Raw genomic sequence first — 27,307 nt, 5'->3', positions numbered from 1 at the left:
TCTCCTCGTCTGCAACATGACTCTACAGGACTTTAAAAATTGACAATGTAGACTGCACTTCTCTATACCACTTACAATAAATAATATAGTATAAGCGAAAAAAAAGGGCTCTTAAATGCAGAGGTAATGAGTAGAGGCAGGCATTTTTCGCGAATAAATCTGAACGCCTATTAGACTGCAACAAGGTATGTCTGCACCAGCGGTTTCTTCCTTGTGATTGGCGGACGTCTGCGAGGGAAGTCGTTGCCTTTTTTGTCCTGAGCCACTCAGGACGCGTTTGCTTCCGCGCTGACTCACTGTGATTGGTGTTGTAACAATCGATATTGACCTGAAAACAAACTCACCCAATCACGAGACACAGACGATGCTACAGTGTTTTAACTTACAGGCTAGCCTCGGAATCTTTTCGCGAAAAACGCATGCCCCTAGTAATGAGACACTTAGAAACGTAGAGCAGCTTGTAAATGGTTCGTTGACACCCGGGTCTCTACGCGCCGTCTGGCGACCCCCTCTACCGGGCACACGCGCTGTGCGTATAGCTTCAGAACAAACACCTCACGTGGGTTGAAAACAGCTCAGCGTAACTGATCAGGGTCTGTTTACGAAAAGCTTTTAAGAATGCGCTGAGGGGCAGGTAGGTATTCTGGTTCCGTATTTATTTCTTAACTGCATTTTTTAGAAGAGTGTTGATGTCTAAAACCATGTATTTTCATAATACTTTTTAAACAAGAAACGCCCGGTAAAGATTTTTGAAAGCACCCACCTTTATCTTCATTTCTCCGCCTTCTGGTGTTCTGGTTACACCTCACGGAGAGAAGACTGCGCGCCAGCCTTGCGCATAGAGGCGACACCGCGCTAGAAGCACTAGCGACCGTCGCACTTACCATCCCGCCTCGCCGACACAGATACGCCCCTGACTTGGCGGGCCCCTTGCTGCCCTACACACGTCTATGCTCTTCCAAGTCTTTTGTGGCTGGACCATTGCCGGCAGACCTCGAGCCAATGATGGTCACTCAGCCATCGGCAGTGCTAATACTAGAGACAAAAATTCGTGAATTCATTGTGATAGGCTTGGATTCAAACACTTATGCATTTGTTCTGCTTCGACCATAGGCTGGCAGTTGAGCTGGAGTATCCTGGGCCAATAACAAACCCTCAACCAAAGAAGTATCGAATCACAGATCACACAAATGAAACGTCTCACCAGTCAGCAGCCAATGAACAGGCGACTTTTACCAGAGTAGACAGACGATAATGGAGTCAATTCTAGAGGTCTCTGAACCCGCAATTTTTTACAGTCCCTAGCTAATACCAAGAGATCAGAGAGAGACGGAGATGGCCCCCAACACAAGCAGCAGTCAATTAATGTCAATAGTACTGTGGAATCTAGCCTGACGGGCGGATACACAGAGGAATGATTGTAATAGGTAGAGACCAGAAAATTTCGAGATTTCAACTACCTCTATGATAGACTCCATGATACTCTGTGCACTCAGAAAATTATGGTACGAGTACCATAACACTGGCACAAGTACCACTATAAAGCACAAGAAAATAGCACAAGTACCATGACAATGGCACGTCTGGCACTTCGCAGGCGGCGCCATTGTTGACTCGCCCCAGTGGACTCCGCGCTGACTGCTAACAATGGCGGAGATAGCATCACGCGTCACAGCCAGGCTACCCCAGCGAGAGAATGGCTCGCTCTAGATACGAGCTGCTGCTTGCCGAGAATTCAATTAAGCGCTTGTGCCCTGCGTCGGCCACACTTACATTAGGTCGGTAGTTCGATAGTTAGGAATTGAGAACACCACACGGAGAGTTCTACCAACCAAAGCAGTAAGAATGGGCTGCGGTGTTTTCAGAAATAACGTGACACGTTTATTCTGAAAAATGTTTGTAACTCGTTCTTACTCCTTTCGTCGGTAGAACAGTTTCTTTTTTTTCGGACTTGGTAATTTCCAGACTACTCACTAGTAATGATTTTTGTTTTCCGCGGGAAATACTGCAATCAAATTGCAACATTCTTTTCTTTTTTTTTCGCATTGGCTCTAATCGGCGAGAGAAACTCGTCCGATCTTGTATGGGCCATCAAGAGCGGTGCGGTTGTGTTGTAGAACATCAGTGAATCTGCTAGAACGTTAAAAATACATCTAACAAATCTAAGGCAGGGTTATACCATACGCAAACGCAAAATGTTCAATAACGACGTTTTCAAATAAGGTTTGTAAACTACGCAAGACGTAAATACGTACCGCAACCATCGCCAAACTTTCAACATGTTGAGTTTAGGTATGCATTCCGCCTTTCATATCTGAAGAGAAGTGTTCCGAAAACATTTGAAGAGTAGATGTTACGAGCAGGGAAGGCCAATGTTGTTTTATCATAGATAATTATCCGTCATGTTTTCACCAGTGAAAGAGAATAACATTTTAAAACCAAATTATTGACAATTTTAAATGTATTCATAATAAACTCAAATTATATTTTTTTAAAAGCCCTAATTGGCAGTACAGCAGCAGAACATTGAGTTATGAACGATGCACTGTTATGCTGAGATTGTTCGATGCTTCCTGGTGCTTCTTAGGGAATTGATGCTCGAACCAAAATGCTTTATCAAATTTTTTTTCCCGTGCAGGTGATTTTAAACTCGGAGTAAAATATTACGTATGAATAGCTTTCACCCCCCCCCCTCCCTCTTTTAATAATGGGTAAGGTCATGTAGATATTTTTTGACCCCACTCGGGGCCCTTACGTAATTAATGAACGGCCCCTTAGCTCCATGTACCAAATACATACAATATTATTTGTTCAAAAAGGCACATGAAAATATATCATTTTAGTCAACTGGATTTATTTCTAAACAATATACTTAATTAAGCAGTTAAATATTGTAATTTAGTCAGATGGAAAATAAATTAGTTACGCGATTTCTTAATTTTTGATACATTTGAAATATCATGCCGACTATGATTCTTTGTTAAATTTATTTTCCATTTCGTAGCCTTTGAACGTAACCACGCCACGAGGCCTGAGCGCTACGGAGTTTAAAGTTCAGACAAAGTCTATCAGCTGTTCACCATCAGGCCATGGTCAACAGTGTTTGCGGTGTGCAAGGGCGCATTCGGAAAGTGGACTGCGATTGGTCGATCGGGAGCACGTGTTCGGACGTGAAACGGCTTTTGATTGGTGTTCGCGCATCGAACTATTTCATACGTCGTAAGGTTGCGGAGCAGGTACAATCAAAACAATGCGTCATAGGCAAAACATTTGTCGTGTCTAAAAGGTTGTGTTGTTTGTTTGTCTGCTACGGTGGTTTAAATAACAGTTTTTAAAGCGAGTGGCTTACTTCCATTGTTAGTTGAACTGCAGCAGGAGGTGTTGGTGCATACGAAGCACGATATATATATTTTTTTCATTTGGTGTATCTTATCATTACACTAAATTAATTCTGTTGTTTCCAGAATAAATAATGTGCCTCGGTGACTTTTTGTTATTTGCGTTGTTTTTTACGGGGCATTTGCATTTAACAGTTTCTATGTCCAGCGTTGTTGCTGATGTCGATGGACCTCCCTTTATTTTGGGTAAGTTTTTGAATCTAGGTAAGCGATTTTTTTCATTTGCTTTTTTTTGTTACTATGGAAACAAAAACACGCACGATTTTTTATTTTCATTTAAATTTATTATTATATCCACACACTGCGTGGCGATGTTACTTAGTTCGTGTTTATTGATTGTTAGCTCGTAAGTTTTGACCTGGTTTGGTGCTGCAGTTAAACAATGAAGCCATTAATTGCAAGTCACACGCTATCCAAAACAGTCAAATTAGAAGTAGAACGTACTGGAATGACCCACCCACATAACCCTTTGTTCTTTAGTACTGAGTTGCGCAAACACTTTTGCAACCCTATTTCTTTCAAGGTTATTATGCAATCAGTAAGCTAGAACTTCCTCTTGCTCTTTAAAAAAATTATAACATTATAGTTTATTCTTTGATTCAATACACTCTTCTTAAAATCCAGTTGGTTTTAAGTTAGAATAGTACGTCTATTTTACTTTTTTTTTTGTGTACAGGTATGCTAAAAGATTTTGGAAAAGTCATGCTATACAAAACTACAGTAATAAAATTAATGACATATTAAAACTAAAAAAAAAAAAAGTGTTTTTTGCTGTGTTTAAATTAAACAAGTATGTGTACTTACTGATCAAATAAATTTTAGGTCTACAAATTTCAGACAGACACTATGCTTGAGTTAGATGTGTTTTCTAGAGATAATTCTGGACAAATGGGGCTTATCTGTAAGAATTGAACCAACAAAATTATTTTTGTGCATTAACTTTTTAACATTGTTAATTTATTGAGGGATTTTAATTGATCATGTACATGATGCTTGCTGTTTTAATTTAGTGTTTAGAAGATTCTTAACGTAGCAAAAATATTACAATACAGCAATGTTAAAAATAAAAAAAATAATTTTCGGATTTTTAACTTTATGTAATAATACGATCATAATTCATTGTTACATCACAACTTTTGTTACTGTCAGGAGCTTTCGATCTACTAAATTAAAACAGCAAGAATCATGGAGGTACCACAGGAACAATGTATTCAAGATTCAGGGTCATGCCATTAAGAACAAGGGATAGACTTGGATACACGATAAAAAACTTTTACCTTTGATGATTTTACAAGTAGTTTTCTACCTCATGATAATGGTGAAGGTGGTGAAGTAAGAGGAGTTCTTTAAAAACTTCTCTATTTTTATATTCCACAAGAGGGTATAAACCTTTGTTCCTCATTAGTAGAAACCTGAAAAATTCACGGGTTCATTTCGTATTTTTAAAAATTTAAATAATTATACCTTAGTGCTTCTTCTGCAGTTGGTTCACTGTTAATCTGGAGGACTGAGGGCCAATTAGAGACCCTCACTCATATAAGTGTCGAATCACAGACCACCCAGTCGAGACAACTCGCAAGTCAGCAGCCAATGAACAGTTGGCATTTGCCCGAGTGTAGAAGTGTCGAATCACAGACCACCCAATCGAGACGTCTCACAAGTCAGCAGCCAATGAACAGTTGGCATTTGCCCGAGTGTCTAGAGGATATTGGAGTCTATCCTGAAGGTCATTGAACCCGCGAATTTGTCCGGTCTCTAGGCATGAGTAAAGCAGGTGTTGAGGAGCAGGGTGTGTGTGTGTATGTGCAGTGCCCGGGGACGGGGGCAGCCAGGTGGAGGCGCGCCTCAACAAGACCAGCGTGGTGCACTACGTGTGCGAGAAGACCACCGACGACTTCTTCAACATCTGGCTGAACATGGAGCTGCTGGTGCCCCTCATCATCGACTGCTGGGTGAGCAGCCTCGTGCGGGGATGTGCCACTTACTTACTTACTTACTTACTTCATGGCATCAAAGATTTTTGAGTGTTGAGTTTCACAACGGTTTGTCAAACTAACGCAGATCCACATACAGTAGCACGCTTAACCTGAAGCTGATACTCTTTCTCATAGTGTCAGGTATGCACAGAAGAGAAAGGGAAAACTTGATCTGAAACAACATTATAAATACTTACCAGACTATACCTAAAAAGATACTTCAGTTAAACGATAGCCCGGCTATGTCTCTGTGCTAGCATCAAGTGAACTGGTTACAAATTCTAGTTCACTTTTTACTGGCCCTCGAACACACGGCACTTTGTGTTGTCTGTAGCTTTCTAGTGGCATTTTCGAGGGTGAGTAGATACAAATGAAGCTGATGTGTTTTCTTCTAGAGCAACGTTAAACGTTAAAAATTGTCAGGAATATCTGTAGCATAAAAGGGAAAACCTCGAAATACCAGAAAATTACAAAATTAAAAAATAGTGCTAGCCAGATAAATAGGGGCATGTATTTTAAAAATTGGATCGCTCATTAAACTTCGCTAGCAATTGTTCCCTTGTAATTGGCTGCAGTCAGCAAGAGAAGCCATTGCCCTATTTTGAACTTTAAAAAAATATTACAAAAAGAGGCCTTGTCAGGTTAAAAGCTAGAATGCTGGGTAACCGTAGGGGATGCTTTTCATCTACACCTTAACAAATACAGAAAAGTAAAATGACCGTCATTAAGGAACAAGTTATCATTGGCTTTGTATTCTGATTCTATGATAAATTTTTCCGTGGTTTGTAATCTCGAAATAACTCCAAGCAAATTTTGAGATGGTTCCGTAATCATTATTACAGGCCATGGACAGTTCACTACCCAATGACCTAGTTCTGTATCGCCTGTGTTACCGTCTCTAATGACCTCGCTGGCGACAAGGTGTTAGATCTACAAATAAAAGAAAATGTGGGTGTGTGTACCCGTGTATGCATGTTAGAAGTTATAGCCTACTTACTTAGCGTGATAAAAAAACTAACTTTAATTATGCATGCATTAATTAATATAAGTAAAAATAAATAAAAGGACTGGAGTGATATTATTGATACAGTTGGTTGAGTATAGATTCAATCAAATTAAAACATTTAAATAAATACTCTATATTCAATATTATTATAAGCATGTGCATAAAATTATTATGGTATTTAATTTTGTTAAAATAATTTATAGATTTTAAAAACTTAATAAATAATAATTATATAATATTTAAATTATATAATATATAAATACACATGAAACAATTTATTAACAATTTCTAGTTCTGCACTAGCTGTCTCAATGTAGACACTGTGCAGGTGTGTTACAGTCAAACCTCAGTAATATACACTTGAAGGAACCATTGTTTTGTCACTTTGTAATAATGAGGTGTTAAACAAACTATAAAATAATTAATCACGATTAAATTATAATTTCTAAATGTAATTCAAATAAAGTTTAAAATATTGTTTCCTTTTAGTGCGTGCATAACATGCCTAAAAATTATAATATGCTCCAAGGAAACTTTCACACAATTTTATACAGTCCCAAATGTGTTGTACTACTACTTTTTTTAGAAGGATTTAAGACAATAATAAAGTGAAGATTAAACCATCACTTTAGATAAATATGTCATTCCTAAGCTTTGTTCAACTACACTGAACCAAAAAAATTATATCAGTATTATTTTAGTTGAAACTTCACTTTGTTTCTATACATTACTATGTAATATTTGTATTAACCATTCTTTACTGCATTTATTTGTATACATTTTGAACAAAAACCAATTTTTTATTACGTGATAACCATACTTTTGTTATTAACAAATTACTTAGCAATATGACTCCTATGTAAGTTCTACTAGCAACTGTTGCAACACTTTATATTAATGAGGTTTTTGTATCAACAGGGAGTTCATTAGTGGGGTCTCACTGCACTGTGGTCGCCGGCCGGCCGGCTGTTTGCTCGGCAGATCGACAACATGAAGCTGGTGTACGACAACGCGTCGCGCACCACTCGCAACGTGGACGGCGTGGAGACCCGCATCCCGGGCTTCGGCGCCAGCTACTCCGTCGAGTGGCTGGACCCCAGCCACGCCTCCACCGGGTCCTACTTCGCCAGCATCGTGGACGCGCTGGTGGGCATCGGCTACCGGCGCAACATCACCGTCCGCGGGGCCCCGTACGACTTCCGCAAGGCCCCCAGTGAGTCCCTGCCTGCTGCGTCGGCCCTTTTCTTGGATTGGTTTAAATCTGTGGTTTTTAATTGTCGATCCCACTCGGATATTACTCAAGCGTCTTGTTAATGCTCTTTATCCCGCGTTCTTTGGTTCGGTACATCTGTAGTCCGCTGCCAATCGAACTGCTCGCGTTCAGGATTTTCTGGGATATCGCAGCTTGGTTGCCAGGTGGCATTACTGCACCGCCTGCGTTCTTAGTTCGCTCAGAGTTCATCAACACCGTCTGCTTTCGTTTCAGTACTGTGTTTCCTGTTTTATAACTGGTTACATTTCCATATTTCAAACTTCAATGGCATACAGTTTTGATGATTCCGTCTATTCGTTCTTACGAATGAAGTTTAAACATAACAGGTCTGCATCAGACATCATGCTGTCTGGTTTTGTGACAGAAAGAACTGGTCAGCGAACTACGTTTCTACGCAGCTCGTTGTTGGTTTCGCACATGAATTTGTGTACTTACATTCTTTCTGTACATTTCATTCGGCATTTCAGGAGAACAAACAACTGCAAATTTGGTTTTCGCCAAGTCTTAACCATTTTAATTCTTGCTACCATTTTTAAAATTTTTGTTTGTGCAAAGATCTATCTGGTGATGGCTTTCATTATTTCTCCATCGTAGCACATCACAAACATGGTGACGAAAAAACCTGAAACGGTAAACAGTTCAAGGTAAGGCCATGACATACTAGATTTGTCCCCTGGTAATATGTAGATGATTCTTTAACTTTCTAAATTGTGTGAAAGAATCCTTAGGAGTAAATGTTTTTTGTTTGTTGAATTAAAAACCCAGAAGTGTCATTCATGGTGCCACACAACATCAGAGTTGTTTTCTCTATATAGTTTAACAGCGAAGTGGAATGTAATTATTTTTCAGGAATGTATTTTAAATTGGAAAATATAATCAAGCCATTGTGAATATACATAAATGTTGTTTTTATGGCAATTCAACATGATCTTCAAATATCTGTGAGAAGTGATAAACTCTGTGAAGATGGCAGGTCTGGATATGTTGCAGTCGGAGGTGGGGCGTGTGCTGGCTTCACGGCCGAGACTGGGATGTGTGCGTGCGTGTGTGGCAGACGAGAACGCGGACTACTTCGCCCGGCTCCGTGCACTGGTGGAGGAGACGTACGTGGCGAGCGGGGGCCAGCGGGTGGTGCTGCTGGCACACAGCATGGGCGCCCCCATGTGCCTGCACTTCCTTCACCTGCAGTCGCAGGCGTGGAAGGACGCCCACGTCCGGGCGCTCGTCACCCTCGCCGGCGTCTGGGGCGGCTCCATCAAGGCCCTCAAGGTCTACGCCGTTGGTGAGCAGCCGTAGCCGGGGCGATCCGGGGGCTACCTCCCCCCCCCTTCCTCTCCCCAGGGATCATGAAGCCCCCCCACTTGTGCTTGCAAAGTCGTGACTGTGAAACAGGCTTGATAAACATAAACATATTGCACGCATACAAACCAACACATGAGCAACGTACCACATACCAGAACGGTATCCAGAGATTAAACCCACGCGCAAAACGCCCAGGCCACGCGAGGTTCGATAAACATAAACATCAAAACTGGTTTTTGTGGACGACTTATGGTATAATGTTTTCTACATATTGCACGCATACAAACCAACACGTGAGCAACGTACCACGTACAAGCACGGTATCCAGAGACTAAACCCACGCGCGGGTTCCTTGAGGATCCCACAGGTTTGTGCCCTTTGGGACCGTGCAACCTTTCGCTAATAGATTTATAGACCGGATGTGCGTTAAAAACTTGGTCTTGGTTTTTTCGTGGTTGGCTGGGTTTATTTTGTGTGCAGTCAAATACACCAATCACAGGCGTCCAGTGTGGCAGCAAATGCGTCTTGAATGGCCCGGCCGAATAGGGAAATGGCCTCTCCTGCGGACGGCTGCCAATCGCAAAGGAAACAATTACTAGCACGGGCGTAGCTTATTTCAGTCTAATGGGCGATCGGGTTATTTCGCAAAAAAAAAAGACATGTTCCCTAATGATGGGTGTTGCTGTCAGCCTGTTGGTTTTTGAATGGAAACTTCTTACTGCCGGTAGGGTAAATCAGAGTGATGGCACATCAGTGTGTAACGAGAATCGCAACTCCCAGGAGTGGCCACTTGAAGCCGGGGAGTGGAAAGGGAATGTTGAGCTCTTCACTTTAGGGCAACAGTTAATGAAGACACATTACAGCGCTGCATTTTTTATTTATGGTGGAAATGACAAATGAGTTTTGTCTTTAACAATTCAATAAAACTAAAATTATTTTAAAATTTGATAAGGCTCTCTCCCTCCCTCCTCCCTTCACACACACAGAGACACACATTAGTATGTTACCTATTTTTTTACAAATTAGAAATATGTAAGTTTTTGTTTTTTATTATCGGGTATTTTAACGTTTTTTTGGTTCTTATTTTAAAAGAGATAATATAATAAAGCCGCTCTAATGAGATTTGTTTGTTTCTTGGTTAACAAAAACTGTTAATTATCAAATATTGTTAATTGTTTATATTCAATTTATTATTATTTACGCGACGTCATACTGTACGTATACGCAATACGACTCGATTCGTTGCTGTAACATAACATAGATTGTTATGCGGTATCAGAAGTAATGAGTAACGTAACGATACGATAGTAACGAGTACTAATTGTTATAGTAACGAATACATATGGGTATGCTTGTTTTCGTTACTTTTACACTTCTAATGAAGTTGCAGTACAGAGCAGTGACTGGGGGCTGGTTCCAGGCGACGACCTGGGCTCGTACGTGCTGCGCGAGAGCACGATGCGCGAGCAGCAGATCACGTCGCCCAGCCTCGCCTGGCTGCTGCCCTCGCGCCACTTCTGGGCCGACCCCGAGGTGCTGGTGCAGACCGAGGTCCGCAACTACACCGTCCGGGACTTCCGGCAGTACCTCGTGTGAGTGCCCGCCCTCCGCGCCTCGTGCTGTGTGACCGTCGCCAGGGTTCTGGGCAGTTCGTGGAGGCCCTTCATTTCCCAGTTTGTAGTCACACGGCCTTCTCCTGGCCTGATTCAAGTCCTTCAATTCATGTTTGTGAAAGTAAAATAATGATATATAACATCAAAGTGTGACAGATTGTTAGGTATTTTTGCCTTGTAAATTACTTCATGCACAGTGTATGTCAAGAGAGTAAGTACTTAGAAGCTACTCAAGCATTCAACAACTGTCCCAAGATTGCCTCTTTGTAAAAAAAAAAAATTGTGGACAATATATATATATTAACAAATGTCTTTAATACTTTATGTAATTAATATGTGCTGAAAATGAGACACTACTCTTAACTCACTACCCACTCAAACAACAAATTCCTCACTGGGACATCAGATAGTGACAAGGCAAATAAAGAAATATATACACTGTGAAGAGAGGATTTTAAATTTTAGCGTGACACAAAAAGGATCCACAAGATATCCAGGTCTCTTCCAAAGCAAAGCAGAGACTGAGTGCGTAGTCGGTGGAACTGAAGAAGAGGAGGTAAACACTAGTGACGTCCATCACTAGAGGCACGATTATATGGTAATGCGCGATAAAACGAAATAACACCGAAAACAACTTGAAAACACGAAATAAAACGAAATTGTGTGAAATCCGCGATATGTCACGAAATTTCGTCTATCCTGATTATTTACGTTTTTTTCCCATTCTGTAATGACAATTCACTATCTTCAGCACAATAAAATATTTCTGACAGTAACTAGCAGCCATATATATTATATGCGACGGTGATTCATTATAGATTTTAAAATGATGTCTCGGAATTAACGTAATATTTTCTTTAAACGGTAATACTGTGTACCATAATAATTTAAGATGTTGATAACTATGATACAATGGCCGCCGTTCACTTTCTGTAAATACAAAAATAACAAACGTCCAAAATATGTTTTTCTAAGATTACATTTTTAATAATTAAAATATTACACACTAAAGCGCATTGCTTTTACTGTTTATTTAAAATAAAGTACGTAGGGTACGAAAATAAAATTAACCCTGCTCAACGTAACGATTGTAAATAATAAATAGTACATGTTTATGTCGGTATTAATTTTCACGTACGTATGTTGGTATTCGGTATGCGTTTGTATTCACATCTATTCTCCATTGTTTTGATCTTTCCAGCACGGCAAGTTTTTGCGTATTGAGAGGTTAAATTCTTCCTATGTGATTAAAATTTTTTTGATAATGCGAATGCCTAAAACGAAGGTTTCTGCCAGTGACCGATCGAAAGAATTTTCCAGCGAAGGATTTTATTTCAGTGATAAAATTTTAATGTGCAAATTCTGTAACTGCAGGCTAGACTACGAGAGACGCGATACGCTTGTGAAACATGTCACGAGTGATAAACATAAGCGTTTGAGGCAAAACTCATCTGTTAAACGACATCCTTGTCTAAGAGTCTTCAATGCTATTAATTTGCTGTTCAACCCAAGAAATGTGAGTAAGGTTAGCATAGAAGATGCAAACCTACAGAAGTCTCTGCATAACTTGCCTTGTGTTTCCCATCTTCCCATTGATACATTCATACATGCTATGTTGCTTTCAAAAAAATAATTGAGGATGAACTTTCATTGCCAGAAACAAGTCAAATTGATGTTGCAAAGGTACTGTGCTCCCTTAAAGGGGACTACAGTGAATTTGCTCAAGCCAGTTTAAGGGCAATCTGGTTCCCAACATCAAATGTTGATGCAGAACGTTCATTTTCCAGGTACTCACTGGTAGTTAGTGACAGAAGACAACGTCTCACTCCAGAAAATGCGGAAAATTTAACTATGATAGCATTTCAATAAAACCGTCTTAATAGTAACTTTGGAAGTGCTTAATTGTGTAATTTTGTAGTGTATGTGATTGTAATTAAGTCATGAAATTTTTAGTAGTTATTTAAAAGTTTGAATTTATGAATTTGCAAATGAACTTAATTGTGATTAGATCATGAGGTTTTAGTGTTTATTAATATTTGTTTTAATAAATTTGCATGTCGTACAGAAGAGCAAGAAAATTTTGCCGTGGGTATTTTGAGCAAAAAAATAAAACCATATAACACCAAAATCTTTATTTCTTTACACCGAAATTTGTCTTAAAATAACACCACAAAATCTTGACTCTATCCATCACTTGTCCCATGCGCTGTGTCTTTTGGGCTCCTCACTGGGTTACAATCAGGTATCAGCCAATTTCTATTCATGTGCTCAGAGAAGGTTCAAAGAACAAGCGATTCATTGCTTCCAAGTAAATAAATTTACATTAAAGTTTTTTACCCCACCTTTTTTTTAATTTTTTAAACTAAAATAATAAATTATAAATAATTTACTTAGTCTGCAGTATAATTAAGTGAATCAGCAGTGACAAAAATACGTATTCAGGGTGTCCAGCGACCTGGAAAACCTTGGAAACCTGAAAAAGTCAGGGAATTTTGGTGTTCAGGGAAAAGTCAGGGAAAATTGTGAAAGTTCTGGAAATGACCAAAACCACTAACCACTTGCTTATCATGAAGGTTTTTCTCAAAGTTTTACAGAATACACTCTTTAGTTTTACTATTTGACAAATCAAATCATATTTAAACTAATGTTTTCCTTTACGTATCTGGACTTGCGACATACAAGGGTGCTGCTTTCATGAAGTCTATAAATACCTACCGTATGTATGACATGCATACCGTATTTTGATGATAATACCGCACCCAACATTAGGAAGAGGGCAGATAATACCATAGTTTGTAAACTTGTAAGCTACTGTTCATAGTTAGTCTGCCTAATATATTGCTACTGTACCATATTTTGGGTTACAACATACCATTCGTTTGGCGGTTCTTGAGTGTACCCGAAGGTTACCGAAGCTGGCTGAACCGACCACCGGCGCCATTACTGCAGTTTCCTCCGTTTGTTTACACGTTTCGTCAGTTCTCTCAGATTGCCAAACATAATTTTCTTTGAAAGATACAAATATTATTTTGGAAATTTTTGTACTCTAATCATAGCCAAAATACTTACGAATTTTAGAGCTGTGATCTTAGGAAGTTATAAAATGTAGCATATTTCTGTACACTGTATCGATGTGCATACAAACTTACGCTTTGTTTATTGCGAATATTTCGTGGTCTTTCTGCTAGATTTTACTGGAGCTGTGACTAGGCCTCTATAATTTCGGTGAATAAAGTCTAAATTCAACAAAACATTGTTGAATCCTACATGGTTACTTGACCCAGCATTTAGTTGGTGCGTGGAAGTGCCGGGCGATAAATTTTTTTTTTTTTGTAAATTATGCAAGACTGTCGTTTCCCTCAGTAATATGGGCAAACAAGCTCTTTCAAGCCACATGAAAGGCCAAAAACACCAACGTACAAATAATGCAGTGAATTCTTCCAAGTCAGTTGGTATTTTTTTCAAATCGGTTACTGCTGTGTCTTAAGTTACCACAAGCAAATTCGATGGACAAGCTTCTAATGAACAATTTCATTCGTCAGGTAACGTCAAATCATCTCAAAGCTCATAATAATGATTTGCCTAGCAGATCCCAGTCTGTGAGTTCTCGAGGTGTTGAACAATATTTCAGGAAAGACAGTGTTACAAAATCAAAAATTTTGTGGTGTTTAAATGCCATTATGCAGCATTTTTCTCTTAATGTTTCCAGATAGTGAAATAGCTGCAGGAATGCAATTACAGAAAACCAAATTAGCATACACAATTGTGTCAGGTCTTGCTCCTTACTTTCAAAAGGAAATGTTAAATAATGTTGTTGACTGTCATCATATTGTTGCTTTTGATGAAAGTTTAAACAAAGTTGCTCAAATGCAACAAATGCATATTTACATCAGATTCTGGGACAAGGAAAAGGAAGCTGTTGGTACACAATATTACAACTCTGCATTTCTGGGTCACACAACTGCAAATGATTTCTTACTTTCATTTAAGAAATCTCTGAAAGATATTAATCTGAAAATCTGAATTTTTCTGGAAAAATTTTCATTTTTGTCTGGAAAACCTGGAAAAGTCAGGGAATTTTTCTATCCTGGTTTGCTGGACACCCTGGTATTATACTTTTCCCTCAGCAGAAAGGCAAGTATTGTATGAAGAAGTGTTTCCTCTTGACAGGTTTTCTTTGTTAATCAGCTTGGATTTGTCCCTTTTTCTTTCCTTCAAAAATAATATTAGTTTTATTTTATTTCAATGAACATGCTAAATCCTCTACATCTGTCATCCTAGCCATACTCACTATTCTTTCTTAATTGTCTTTTAAATCAGTAAACCAACATAACATTTTAGAACATATGTCCATTTACTGTATTTACCTGCACATGGGTTGCACTTTTTATGCTGATTTTTAGTTTAAAAATGTAATGCAATCCTTATGTAAATTTTTAACTCAGGGTTTAAAAAAAATATATATTCCACTGTGTGGTTGAATATGTGCACAATTAAATTAACCTATGTGGTTTTTAATAAATATTTCTCCTTGATTTAGGTATAATTAATTTAATCACACTATCTCGGCAGTCGTGTGAGCTCCGAGGACAGCGCAGTTATTGTGTGTGCATCTGTGGCGCGGCCGGTCGGCACAGGCGCCGGCAGATGACGTGTGTGCTGCGCTGTGGGGCGCGGAAACGAGGGGGAAAATATAAAAATAAACCAGCTAGAGAGACACAGAGGGAAGCAAGAGAGTGTATGTCGTGTGCGTGAGGCAATAATCAGACTAAGAAGAACCGAGAATCAACGCCTGTGCTGCGTTTCTTACGCTCCATTATTACGGACAATATGCTGCGACCTGGAATACAAAGACTTCACTTGTATCCATGGAACTCTAGTGAAGACACGAAGACTGATGTATGGCGCGACCCGTCTTCAAGGGTGACCCTTACAATGAAAATGTTATATTTTTTTGCCCAAAATTAAAGGTGCGAGCAACCCTTCTGTGGTAAATAGAGTATGATTTTCATGGGCTTGGAATTTTTTTACACTTTTATTGCATTTGAAATGTGTCATGAAAGGCAGTGGATGAAAGTGAGGAGTGCAGCGACGGTAACACGGTGTGCTTGTCCGTGGCAGGGACCTGGACTACGAGGTGGGCTGGGAGATGAGGAAGGACGTGGAGCGCTACGCCGAGGACTTCTCCCCGCCCGGCGTCGAGGTGCACTGCCTCCAGGGCTACGGCGTGCCCACCGTCGACCGGTGAGTGTCCGCCTGCGTTCTGCTCACGTAGTGGTGTAATAATTACAGACATAATAATTATAATGTGAGTGACATAGTGCTCGGATCACTTGCCTCCCCACCAGTGAGGCCAACCCTGATCTGACGCAGGGACTAAACTAAGCTTTCCTGCGCCCGCGGCAGAAATCGTGGTTAACACACGCAACCCACTTCATCCCGTCCCAGCAGCAATTAACATAAATCTGATCCATTTACAACATATGTAAGATTTTTAATCTGAATTTTATTGATTTTAATGAGTAAAATCACAATACCGTGTTTTATCGCAGAATCGTCGCACGCGCGTAATCGTCGCAACCATATTTTAGGCTGTCAAAATTGGGATAAAAAAACTTCTCGTGTAAACGTCGCATGATGTTTTTGGTCCCGCTAGTAGATGCCGAACGCTTTGTGTAGGTATCTTTTCCGTATAAAACAATGTATTTTAAAGTGGAAATCTAATATTTATTCGGTCATTACCACTTACTTAATAAATTAACGGAAAAATATGACGTTGTTTGGCGTGTAAATTTTCTTATAAAGACGTTTTTAAAAGTTTTTTCCTTTATCTGATCGTCTGCGTCACTGCGGTGTAGGTATAATCTAAATCTAAAATTTAATTTCGGTCATTACCACTTATTTATTTAATTAACGGAAATACAAAGTTGTCTGGCGTGTAAATTTTCTTTTAAAGACGTTTTTAAATGGTATTTCCTTTATCTGATTGCGTTACCGCGGCGTACCGCTTATAAAAATGTAACCAGCGCATCATTTGTTGCTTCCCGTATAGAGCCCGCGCACGTAGTCGAATATCAATATCTCGCTGATTGGATGCAACGCGCGCTCTCTGTCAGGTGCCGAGTTAACTACATTTGATAGCCCGCATTCTTTCGTGGCAAGTGTGTACTACGACACGTTAGTTCACGTCAGATTCAAGCGACTTGCGTTCGCGTTAGTTTTGGTTTTTCTTTTTAAAGTTGAAGAAAGGTTTTTGTTTAAGGAATTATTAATATTGATTGTTTGGCGTGCTCTTGTATACTCCGCCTTTTTTTTTTAAATAAACGTACTTTCCATGAAAGGGTTATGTTTTTATGAATAACTTTACCTAACAAAAAAAATTTTTTCCTCACAATGGTGGCACCCCTACTTTTCAAACTTGATTTTAGAATAAAATCTGCGACAATTATGCGAGAAAACACGGTATTAGCAGATGTATAAATTTTTTTTATTTTCTATTTTCCTTTTATTTCACACTTCTTGTAGTCTGCAGAAAAATTTTTCGGCATACCTAGCGCCAGGGAAAGGCTGCCACCCTCCCTTCATATCCATCCCTGATTTGCATTACTGTGAAGTGTAGGTTATCTAGGGTTTTTCCACCCATTCATTCTATCGGCACTCTTATCATCTCGGACAGTGTGACACCGTGGTTCACTCCCCGATGTGTTGCGGGCAGGCTGGTGTTCGCCAAGGGCAAGTTCCCGGACGGCTACCCCGGCTTCGTGTACGGCGACGGGGATGGCACGGTGAACAACCGCAGCCTGGCGGGCTGCCTGCGCTGGCGGGAGCGGCAGCCCCAGCGCGTCTACCACCAGGCCTTCCCCGGCGCCGACCACATGGGCATCCTGCGGGACGCCCGCGTGCTCGCCTACGTCTCGGGCCTGGTCGCCAAGTTCCGCGCGTTCCCCCGCCGCCCGTAGCGTCGCTGTTTCCTTCTTGAGGGCTTTCCCCGTGGATTCAACAACGTGATAGCTTCCCTGCGTTTTGTGTTCTGTCCCCAGTTTTCTCATTACTGCTGTTTGAGGGCTTTCCCTGTCAATTCAACAACATGATTTTTCTTGTCATTACTGTTGTTTGAGGGCTTTTCCTGTGAATTCAACAACATGATTTTTCTTGTCATTACTGTTGTTTGAGGACTTTTCCTGTGAATTCAACAACATGATTTTTCTTGTCATTACTGTTGTTTGAGGACTTTTCCTGTGAATTCAACAACATGATTTTTCTTGTCATTACTGTTGTTTGAGGGCTTTCCCTGTGAATTCAACAACATGATTTTTCTTGTCATTACTGTTGTTTGAGGACTTTTCCTGTGAATTCAACAACATGATTTTTCTTGTCATTACTGTTGTTTGAGGACTTTTCCTGTGAATTCAACAACATGATTTTTCTTGTCATTACTGTTGTTTGAGGGCTTTCCCTGTGAATTCAACAACATGATTTTTCTTGTCATTACTGTTGTTTGAGGACTTTTCCTGTGAATTCAACAACATGATTTTTCTTGTCATTACTGTTGTTTGAGGACTTTTCCTGTGAATTCAACAACATGATTTTTCTTGTCATTACTGTTGTTTGAGGGCTTTCCCTGTGAATTCAACAGTATGATTTTTTTTGTCATTACTGTTGTTTGAGGGTTCTTCCTGTGAATTCAACAACATGATAGCTTGCTTGCATTTTATGTTTTGTCCCGAGTTTTTCTCAACAGATATTTTCTAAATACAGTAAATCCCTGTTTATAAATGTCTCAAGGTACTCAGCATTGTAGTCTTACCAACAGTGTAAAATTCTACGTATTAACAAGTCAAGTGTTAAATATGTTAAAACCTATTATGCAGGAAATGTCCTGAAGAGGGTTTAACTGTTGTATTATGTAATAGCGGTAAAAAGTCACACACATGTTAATAATCATGATTACTTCCTTGACCTTTCAAAGCATGAAAATAACACTTGGTAAGTATCTGGTGTTCTGGAAAATCCCTCCACGTGTGAAATTGAGCCAGAAGGAAAACGCAATATACGACATTTCTCTGCCAGGGTTCAACATTTTTGTAAGACGACCAATGAAGTGTTAAGTGTTACACTGCTCTACTAATCCCGTTTCATCCTTACTTCACAGGGAATTAACTGTTGTAATTGGTCAGAAATATATAATAAATGGTATCATATTTGCTGCTCCATTAATTTTTAGTTCTGATTTTGGTATCTGGTGGCATGGTTTCTTGGGTAAATTTAATTTTTATGAAAGGGATTTTTTTTATTATTTAATTATTATTTAAAAGGTTTGAAAAAATGCTAAACCCGAACTTAAAAGTAAAAATTTCATTGCCTTCCTGTGTAAGATGAGCAGTTTTGAAAATATCTCATAATTTATTAGTTACTTCATTAGAAAAAGTATTGAACTATCAAAAGTTTTAAATTCAATATTTTCACAATAATTAAAAACTTACCTTTAATTTATAAACTAGACTAAGTATGCAAGTTCAGTACATCCTTGTTAAAACTACAGATGGTGGTGGTGGGGGGGGGGGGGGGGGGGGGAAGGGCTATACTAACATCAAAAAACTTATTATTGAACTGTTTAAACCATAATTAAATGCACCCCATAACCTATTTTCACCAATTTCTAGTTAACAAACAAAATTTAGGCTTTGGAAAAAAATGTATTTTGGAACTGACAGAAATTACTCGGTGTGTTTTAATCACACAAGCACACTTTATTAAAAACTACAAGATGTAATGATAGTTGCGAATGATGTCACATGTTGTAACAGGCGGCGTAGTGTGTTTACACAGCTGTAAAATGATAGTAGTAGATCTTGAATAAACCTGAGGTTTACAACTCCGACTGCCACGACCAGTCAACATTGACGGAGAAAACACTATGAGAATTCTAAACAATGTACTAAAATAATTTTTTTTTTTTATGCATATGGTAGAAATGTATGTATACAAAACACTAAAAAGTACAGTTTTATTATACATATGAATTGTTTTATGTTACACAGTGTTTGCTGGTCTGTGATTGGTCCTTAGAAACTGTTATGAACCACCAGTAGACTATTTTTCTAACTATTTTCAAATATCTCTGTGACTTCCTTGACAAACAGTTTTTAGCTCGAGCTTAGTATTGTTTCAGTTCTGCCAACATTACATACGTAAAGTTGTAAATTAGTATTTGGGTGATTTCAAAAATACGTAAACTCCTAAGGCCTGATACCCTGATAAATTTACAAAAGCTTGCATAATTTAAAAAAAAAAAACCTGATTAATTAAAGACTTAATTTTTTTATTGGACCCCCAGTTGATCAAAAAACTTGTTAATTGAAAAATTTCTGTTTAATCTGCTGAAAATCCTAATTGAAGTTATCCACATATTAACTTTGAGGTACATATTAAAATATAACACTCATAATTTCAAGATTTTTCTGTAGTGAAAGAATTCTCATCTTTGATTTAAAAACTATTACATTCTGAATCTCTCAATCTTTTTAGAATCATTAACTTAGTTCCAGAATAAGAATTGACCCAACTATTGTAAATACGTGCTTTAGAGTTACTGTTCACTAGTAATGCATTATTCCTGAGATTTTCCATTATAGTTGTATATTTTTGTAAAAATTTCAATCCACCCACATGCCAAACATATTTGTCTTGACTGGCAAACACTGTTAACAATGACCAGAAATCATTAGAGCAAAAGGAGGAACATAGTATTTTCTGCGGTTTAAAATATACACAAGTGTACAAAATGTGTCTTCCTTGATTCAAAAAAATAATTTTTATTTTAAGATATATGCAATTTAAAGTTAGAATTTTCCTTAGGCATATTAGGTGCAGGTTTTAAGCCTAAATCCAGGTATTCCAGAAATGTAGTAGTGGTTTTTGGTATTCAAAATTTGTTTTAACAGAAATTAAATATGTAATTCTAATAGATAATTGTACATAACAAAGCTAGTTTAATATTTTTTTCTCTATTGAGCTTTGTTTGAATGCTAAATTTGAATTGACCCAGGTCTTCATGTTTATAAAGCTAGAAAGATTTTGATATTTTATTTTGACAGAGACATGGTAAGCAATGAGTAATGCTCAAAAGCGAGAGTATGTAAGTTTATGAAAGTGAAGTGCTTAGGTAGTTTTGTTAGTACATAGTAAAATGATGCATCAGTTGTGCTTCGTACGCAAAGCTGCGATATTCGTGGGGCGAGAATGCTGCTCAACCCTTCCTGGGTGTCTTCGAGTGACGTTCTTTGCCACGCTTGTTCTGAAAATATTTAATGAAGAATTTAGGGTCCCAAAGAATACTGTAGAATGTTTTTTAGGCTGTATGGTTTCAGTTCCTTATTGATTTTAACTGCTGTGTATGTGTGTCTGTTTCGTTGTGTTTTGAGAGGTTGTAACGTTTGTGACTGGGTAGAGTTACTTTGAGAGTTTATTTTTTATTATTTTTATTTTTTACTCTAATGCACTAAAAAGTTTATCAATTTTTTTCTACGGGAATGTTGATTTGTGCTACTAGAAATAAGCAGTCGAAATTTTACTGTACTAGCAACATATCTGGTATTGAATTTTAATGAAGCTTCTGAAAAGTTGCTGATTTCAATTAGTAATAACCTATTAACTAATTAGCATATGCTAACCACAGGGCTGTATATAATATGATCAAAGCCACCGTCTGAGTTATTCATAGTGTGGAGCAAATATAATGCATGGCTAAAAGAAATATGTTATGTCAAGTTTGAAGACAACACTTTTGTTAGTGAAAAACAACTCTGAATGTTACATAACATGAAGATATTCAAAATATTTGAGAGAAATGACATAAAACTCACTCTGAAAGGTGTGTGTGTTTGCACACACACACATTTACTTGTCGTGTGCAGCATGTATTGTAAACAATTTATAACATATTAATTATGTTTTTACATTGCAAACATGGATCTGGTATTTATCACACAGATTCACATATGTTAATGTTAGTATTTCACCAGCTTCATTGCGTCCATTTCCGCACGAGTGCCATTTACGAATACTCCTTTACGTGGCTAACATTTACATACAACGTGCGTGATCTGTATCTGCTTCCATGTGTAGAACGAGCCTTACTACTGTATGTATTGAAGAACCTGTATTTCTGGTTATGACCATGTGGTTAGGCTTCTTAGACACCACTAAAATATCTTCCGAACCTCCCATTCTTGCGTACCTAGTCTTTAACATTTGATCTCGGAGGCATCTTGAAATGTATACAGATTTTCGTAGAAATTTTGAAAGAATTTTTTTTTTTCAATATATAGTTCTAATTTGTGAATATGTTCCTATGTATTTTTTATTTGTTTTTATTAATTTAGTGGAAGAAACAGTTACCTCCCAACAGTTTAAGTCTTATTTGGCAGCTTGTGACCTGCAAATCCATGTCATGTTGCTTGTATATTCTGTGATTGGCTAGATGAGTAACGTGGTTACGGTCATATCCAAACCGCACTTATATATTTTACGTTTTCCGCATTTGAGAGATTTTAGGGGATCATTTTCACGGACATTGGCATTCGTTAGATTGGATACATTTTGCAACTAAGAGTTATTGCAGGATAAATTTGGAAACAGTAGTAAATTATTCTTTGCTTTGTATTCACACATTACTTAAACTTTTTTTTTTTGTAGCCGATACATATGGTGAGCATGCTGAGTTCTATAATCTTTGTTGTATTGTACGTCAACAGTATTTCCGACTGGCGACCACATGCAAGGTATTATTAAACATGCTCTAAGCAAGCACGGTCCTGGTTGTGCGAGAAATATGTCAGTGGTCAGTAATCTTCAATAGGTGTGTGTAAAGATTTACTTGCTTTAGTGACTTTATTTGTAGTAAGTGTACTCATCAAAGTTTATAGAGATTAAATTTTTAATATTTTGTGAAAATTAAAATCAAATGAGAGAAGCTGTAAGGCAATATTTTTAAAAATGTAGTGTCATGAAGTGCATTTGGTTTGTATGCCTGCGCAGTGTATAAGGACCAGTATTAACGTACTCCGTACGGAGTACCGATGGTAGAGTGACCTCTTGTGTAAATTAGTTCCAACACAAACACCAAATTAAGTACAGCAATATGCAATGGCAGTACAAATAGGAGAGAACATGTAAAGACAAGGTAGTAAGTTTTTTTTGTAACGTTTTTTTTATTATTATTTATCAAAGTATTTGTTTTAGGTTGCATGTTGGTGTTATATGGTTTATTAACACTTGCTTCAGATTCATTTTAATGCACTGTCACTTGTATGATCAATTAATTATCTTGCCATGAAGCTAACTGTATAGTTCAGCGCAGCAATACAAATTTGTGGTGGATTTTTTTTTTTTAATTTATAACTGTTTGAAATGTAAAAATAATGTATACCTATTTAAATACGTGTAAAGAGGCTGTGTTCCACTAATGGGTTTATTGCCTTCTTTTTTTTTTTATATACATATATATTTTAATGGATAGAGAAATCAAATTTATTTAAACTAAACTATTATTTTGTTTGTGTGTACAAACTGTATAATAAATATAGTAAATACAAAATTGTTTGCAGGTGTTTGTTGTCGAATGTGATCCTTCTCTCTAACCAGAACAAATGTGTTGCACATCTAAGAGCTCTCTACCGCGCAGCCTGGAGGAGCGTGAGCGGACAGTTCACTGACAGTTCCGTCCCACCCGAGCTGTGGCAGCAGTCGGCACGTCAGCTGCACTCCTGTTGGTCCCTCGACGTTACGGGAAGAGTGGTGGACCTGTGCGAATAGTAGTTTTTTGATGCGAAGCAAACATCAAATTGAATATTTAAAATGCTCATGAAGTCAAAGCAAATTGTAATTACCGTATTTAATCGCATAATGTCTGCACATTTCTTTTTAAATACTTGAAATGGAATTTTTTTTAATCCGCATAAAGTCCGCACCAGACAAAGCAACCTTGGCCACCCCTGAAAGGCACAGTAACGGGATGGAAAATTACCGACGCTGTCAACAATGCTTTGACCTTGAGTTTGCTTTGACCTTGAGTTGTTCATTTCTCCAGAGCAGTCACTGAGAGGGTTTTGTAGCGTGGTGAAACCACCCGGACTCAGAAACTCACACTCCACTGCGCAGCTGCCTGCGACGTCACGCGAGTTACAAGGGGATGGGCTATATATAGCACAAGACAGTACAGTCAACTCACACTACGTCACAAAGTAGGGGAGGTAGCGGAGAAGTGGTGGGGGTACATGCGCACGGCGGGCAAGGGACAGGGAGGGAGGCTCGCCGGCGCCGGCTAATGCAGACATTAGACATCTGCCCCGTGCCGTCAGTGGTCATCTCAATGAAAGATTAAAAAAATATCTTTTCACGCAAAGCATTTATTTTGTGTAGGCTGGCTACGGCTTCTGAAGGTAAGAGCGCACAAGCGAGTAAGAAAAAGAAAAAAATATGAGTAGTGGCTTCCACTAATCGCGGGCACCCAATTACCTCAACACCTGTCACATTTCTCACGTCTGCTGCGGAGGGTCGCCAGTCACCAGCGCTCTGCTAGTAAACTGATTATGAGAGAACAATATTTTTACTCTACACAAAACGTGAAATTTTGAGGAAAAAAATTTTTTTTCCGACTTCACCTCAATGTCAGCACCCCATTTTTTTGGTCAAAAATGTAGCCAAATTACTGCAGACATTATGCGAGTAAATAGGGTATTGTTCTCGGCAAGTATGTTACATTTATTTTATCAAATTTTAGTAAAACAATTACGTATTAATGTTTATAATGTTTGAACTAATGAGGTGATTAACCAATTGGGCCACACACACACACACACACATATATATATGTATATATATGTGTATATATATATATAAACACCATGCATGATATTAACCCCTTCCCTTACAAATAAAATCAACAGTGCTTATCCAAAAACATCAATTTTTTTTATTGCATATTCAAAAATAACTATATTTGCCTATGACATTGCACATAAGTTTGATACATTTATTTATTAATTTCATATTAATATTGAATTTTTTATTTTCCAATAGTTATTATCCCGAGTTAACTCGTGTCATAAATTTCCACGCACAAAATTGTATATATCACTAATTCTTTGTAGACTTATTCACTTCAAACACTAAGGAATAAAACACATTATACCATGTGGTTCATTCTACCTTGTGTGAGGTATGATACACACGAAAACACGGCACTACACACAGAGGAACATTGCAGTCTGCACAGAAGTAACGGCTTTCTCTGCGGATTTTCTTGCCATTTGAGTCACGTACTCTGCTGCACATAGCGCATTGCCTTGTTGGGTTGGCTTTCTTCTCAGTAGCTGGTATCAGATCAGGAAAATGCCTTCCTGTCAGTCGAAGAGGATGTGCTGTGGTACCTGGACGTCCCTGAGATGGAGATGTAACAAACGGGCGATATTTTTCAAATATATCCTGGACAATTGTCATTCTGTACTGTAGCGGAGATTTTTTGCCACCTTGTTTGCAGTACATAACGTATGAATTCCACAATGCTAATTCCATTAGGTGGAAAAAAATCTTCTTATAATATTTCTTTCCACGTTTCCTAGGAAGTGGATAAGTGGACATATGTTGATCAACTAAATCAACTCCTCCCATTGTGTTGTTGTAGTCAACTACCACCTTTGGTTTTGTTACAGTTTTAGAGGCAGTTTTCACTTCGACCGTATCTGCATTGTGGATGGTGCTGAGAAGAACGACATCCTTTTTGTCTTTCCATCGAAGAGCCATCACTTTTCCTCTCTGAAAAGCTGTAATTTCACCCCTTTTCAGTTTTTTTGTTTTAAGTTGGGCTGGCATTTCTTTTCTGTTCATTTTTACTGTGCCATAAGTGTCAGTGTTGCGAGAAATCAGAATATCTGCAAGTTGTGGTGATGTATAAAAATTGTCTGTAGTGAGACAATATCCCTTGTCTAAAAAGGGCTTCATGAGAGTCATCACAACTTGAGATGACATCGGAAGTTCTTTGAACTCTTCATTCAGTGAAGTACCTTTCCCTGTGTATATGATGGTAGAGACCACGTAGCCGCTTTTCGACTCGCATAACATGAAAGTTTTTATTCCAAATCTGGCACGCTTTTTTGGAATATACTGAACCCATCCTAGTCTCCCCTTGTACAACAGCAAACTTTCATCAATTGTAAGGTCTCTTTCGGGTGTGTAGAGACCAAAAAATTTCTTCTCTAGGTTCTGATACACTTCCCAAATTTTATTTAATTTTGGGTTGGGGTGAGTTTCAGCATTGTAAGATTCGTTGTTAGAAAAATGTAGATATTGTTTCAGTTCAACAAAACGACGGTAGGACAGTATTTTTGAAAAAACTGGCACGGAAACCAAAGGATTTTTCGACCAATAGAGCTGTTGTTCAGGCAACGTCACAATGCTCTGTAATATTATCACAGCCAAAAAAACAATAATTTCTTCTTTTGTAGTGGGACGAAACTGTTTTGATGAACCTGGTTGTTTGGCTTGAGTTTGCTCTGCAAATCGGTTTGTTTCAGAAACAATGATTTCGAGTAAATTGTCATCGAAAAACAACTTGAAATACTCCAACAAATCATTGCTTTCATCTCCTGGTAGCTGGAAATTCATTGTTGGAATACCTTTGAACGGATATCTTGGTGGTGGTGGAGGACGAGGCTGTTGTGTTTTGTCTATCTCGCACCACTGTCGCAAAGCCGACCAGTCAACAGAACTGTCGGAGTCTGAACTGCACTCACCTTCTGAACAAGATGATTCGCTACCAGATTCTTCAACATCGCCATCGATACTTACTATTTCACTATCACTGCAATTACTATCATCACTATCCATTTTAGGATGTAAGAACTGTCAAAACTTCAGTTTATTTACATTGAGTTATAAAAAAAATAAACTGTCAGTAAAAACATATATTCTAGTCACTTATAACAAACAAATAATAAAAGAAACACGTAATTATGATGATTTCAATTTTTACAATCATGGGTATTCACTTTCAATATGTAAACTGAGCACAAAACCAAATACAATTTGTCGAAAACGCGCGCAATCGAAACGGCGCAGAAGGCAACACGCAGTACACGAAAGAATAGCAGATAATACAAGCAGCACAACCTTGTGACTGCTTGCGGAAGCAAAACAAGCCAGCTTCGCTGGCTCGGTAGGCAGTAAAATTTTAGTGGAGCATTGAGTACCATTTATACAGTAAATATACGGAATATACGGGTTTATTCGGGTTAGTAAATTTTCAACCCGAAAACCACATAAAGACCGAGTTAACTCGGGATAATATATTTTTATTACGATTAATAGCCCGAGTTAACTCGGGATAATCAGGGAACGGGTTAATATTGAGCATTCATTAAGGTAAACCTGAATGCCCTATATATATAAAGTAAACAACTTTATTTGGCAGAACCTATACAACATTAAAAAAATCCTAAATATTTTCAAGAGCAAATCTTAGGCTTTCATGTTTTAAAGCTTCGCAACAGATGCCTAGCTTCACATTGCACACAATGTTTTGCATCACAACTGAAACTTCATATAAATAAAATATCAAGTTTCCTTGCTGGCCAAGTCAAGTCTATTATTATAATGAGCTTTGATTGGTTCGCCAAGTCGAAGCTTCGCACAGGCCGAGATGAGGAGACTACAACTGGTGTTACGACACAAACTGCAAT

At 38.3% G+C, this 27,307-nt stretch overlaps 1 protein-coding gene across 1 annotated transcript; it reads left to right on the top strand.

Annotated features, from left to right (window-relative positions):
* Positions 1–3,199: 3,199 nt before the first annotated feature.
* On the top strand, positions 3,200–19,144 carry LOC134538953 (phospholipase A2 group XV-like). The gene is made up of 7 exons (XM_063380576.1): positions 3,200–3,584; positions 5,208–5,350; positions 7,362–7,593; positions 8,708–8,935; positions 10,376–10,547; positions 15,690–15,812; positions 17,284–19,144. Exons 1-7 carry the CDS (start codon positions 3,473–3,475, stop codon positions 17,525–17,527), a joined length of 1,254 nt encoding a protein of 417 aa, XP_063236646.1. The 5' UTR covers positions 3,200–3,472; the 3' UTR covers positions 17,528–19,144.
* The last annotated feature ends 8,163 nt before the right edge of the window (positions 19,145–27,307 follow it).

Source organism: Bacillus rossius, chromosome 14 (genome assembly GCF_032445375.1).
Source record: "Bacillus rossius redtenbacheri isolate Brsri chromosome 14, Brsri_v3, whole genome shotgun sequence".
In the NCBI taxonomy this organism is placed as follows: Eukaryota; Metazoa; Arthropoda; class Insecta; order Phasmatodea; family Bacillidae; genus Bacillus; species Bacillus rossius.
Note: the sequence above shows the minus strand (reverse complement) of the source record. Positions and strands in the feature narration are given on the sequence as shown.

Coding starts and splice junctions, on each gene's coding strand:
- LOC134538953 (XM_063380576.1), top strand. CDS start 3,473: ATGTGCCTCGGTGACTTTTTGTTATTTGCGTTGTTTTTTACGGGGCAT. Junction 5,351..7,361: donor CCCTCATCATCGACTGCTGG/GTGAGCAGCCTC, acceptor TTTGCTCGGCAG/ATCGACAACATGAAGCTGGT. Junction 8,936..10,375: donor CCTCAAGGTCTACGCCGTTG/GTGAGCAGCCGT, acceptor GGCTGGTTCCAG/GCGACGACCTGGGCTCGTAC.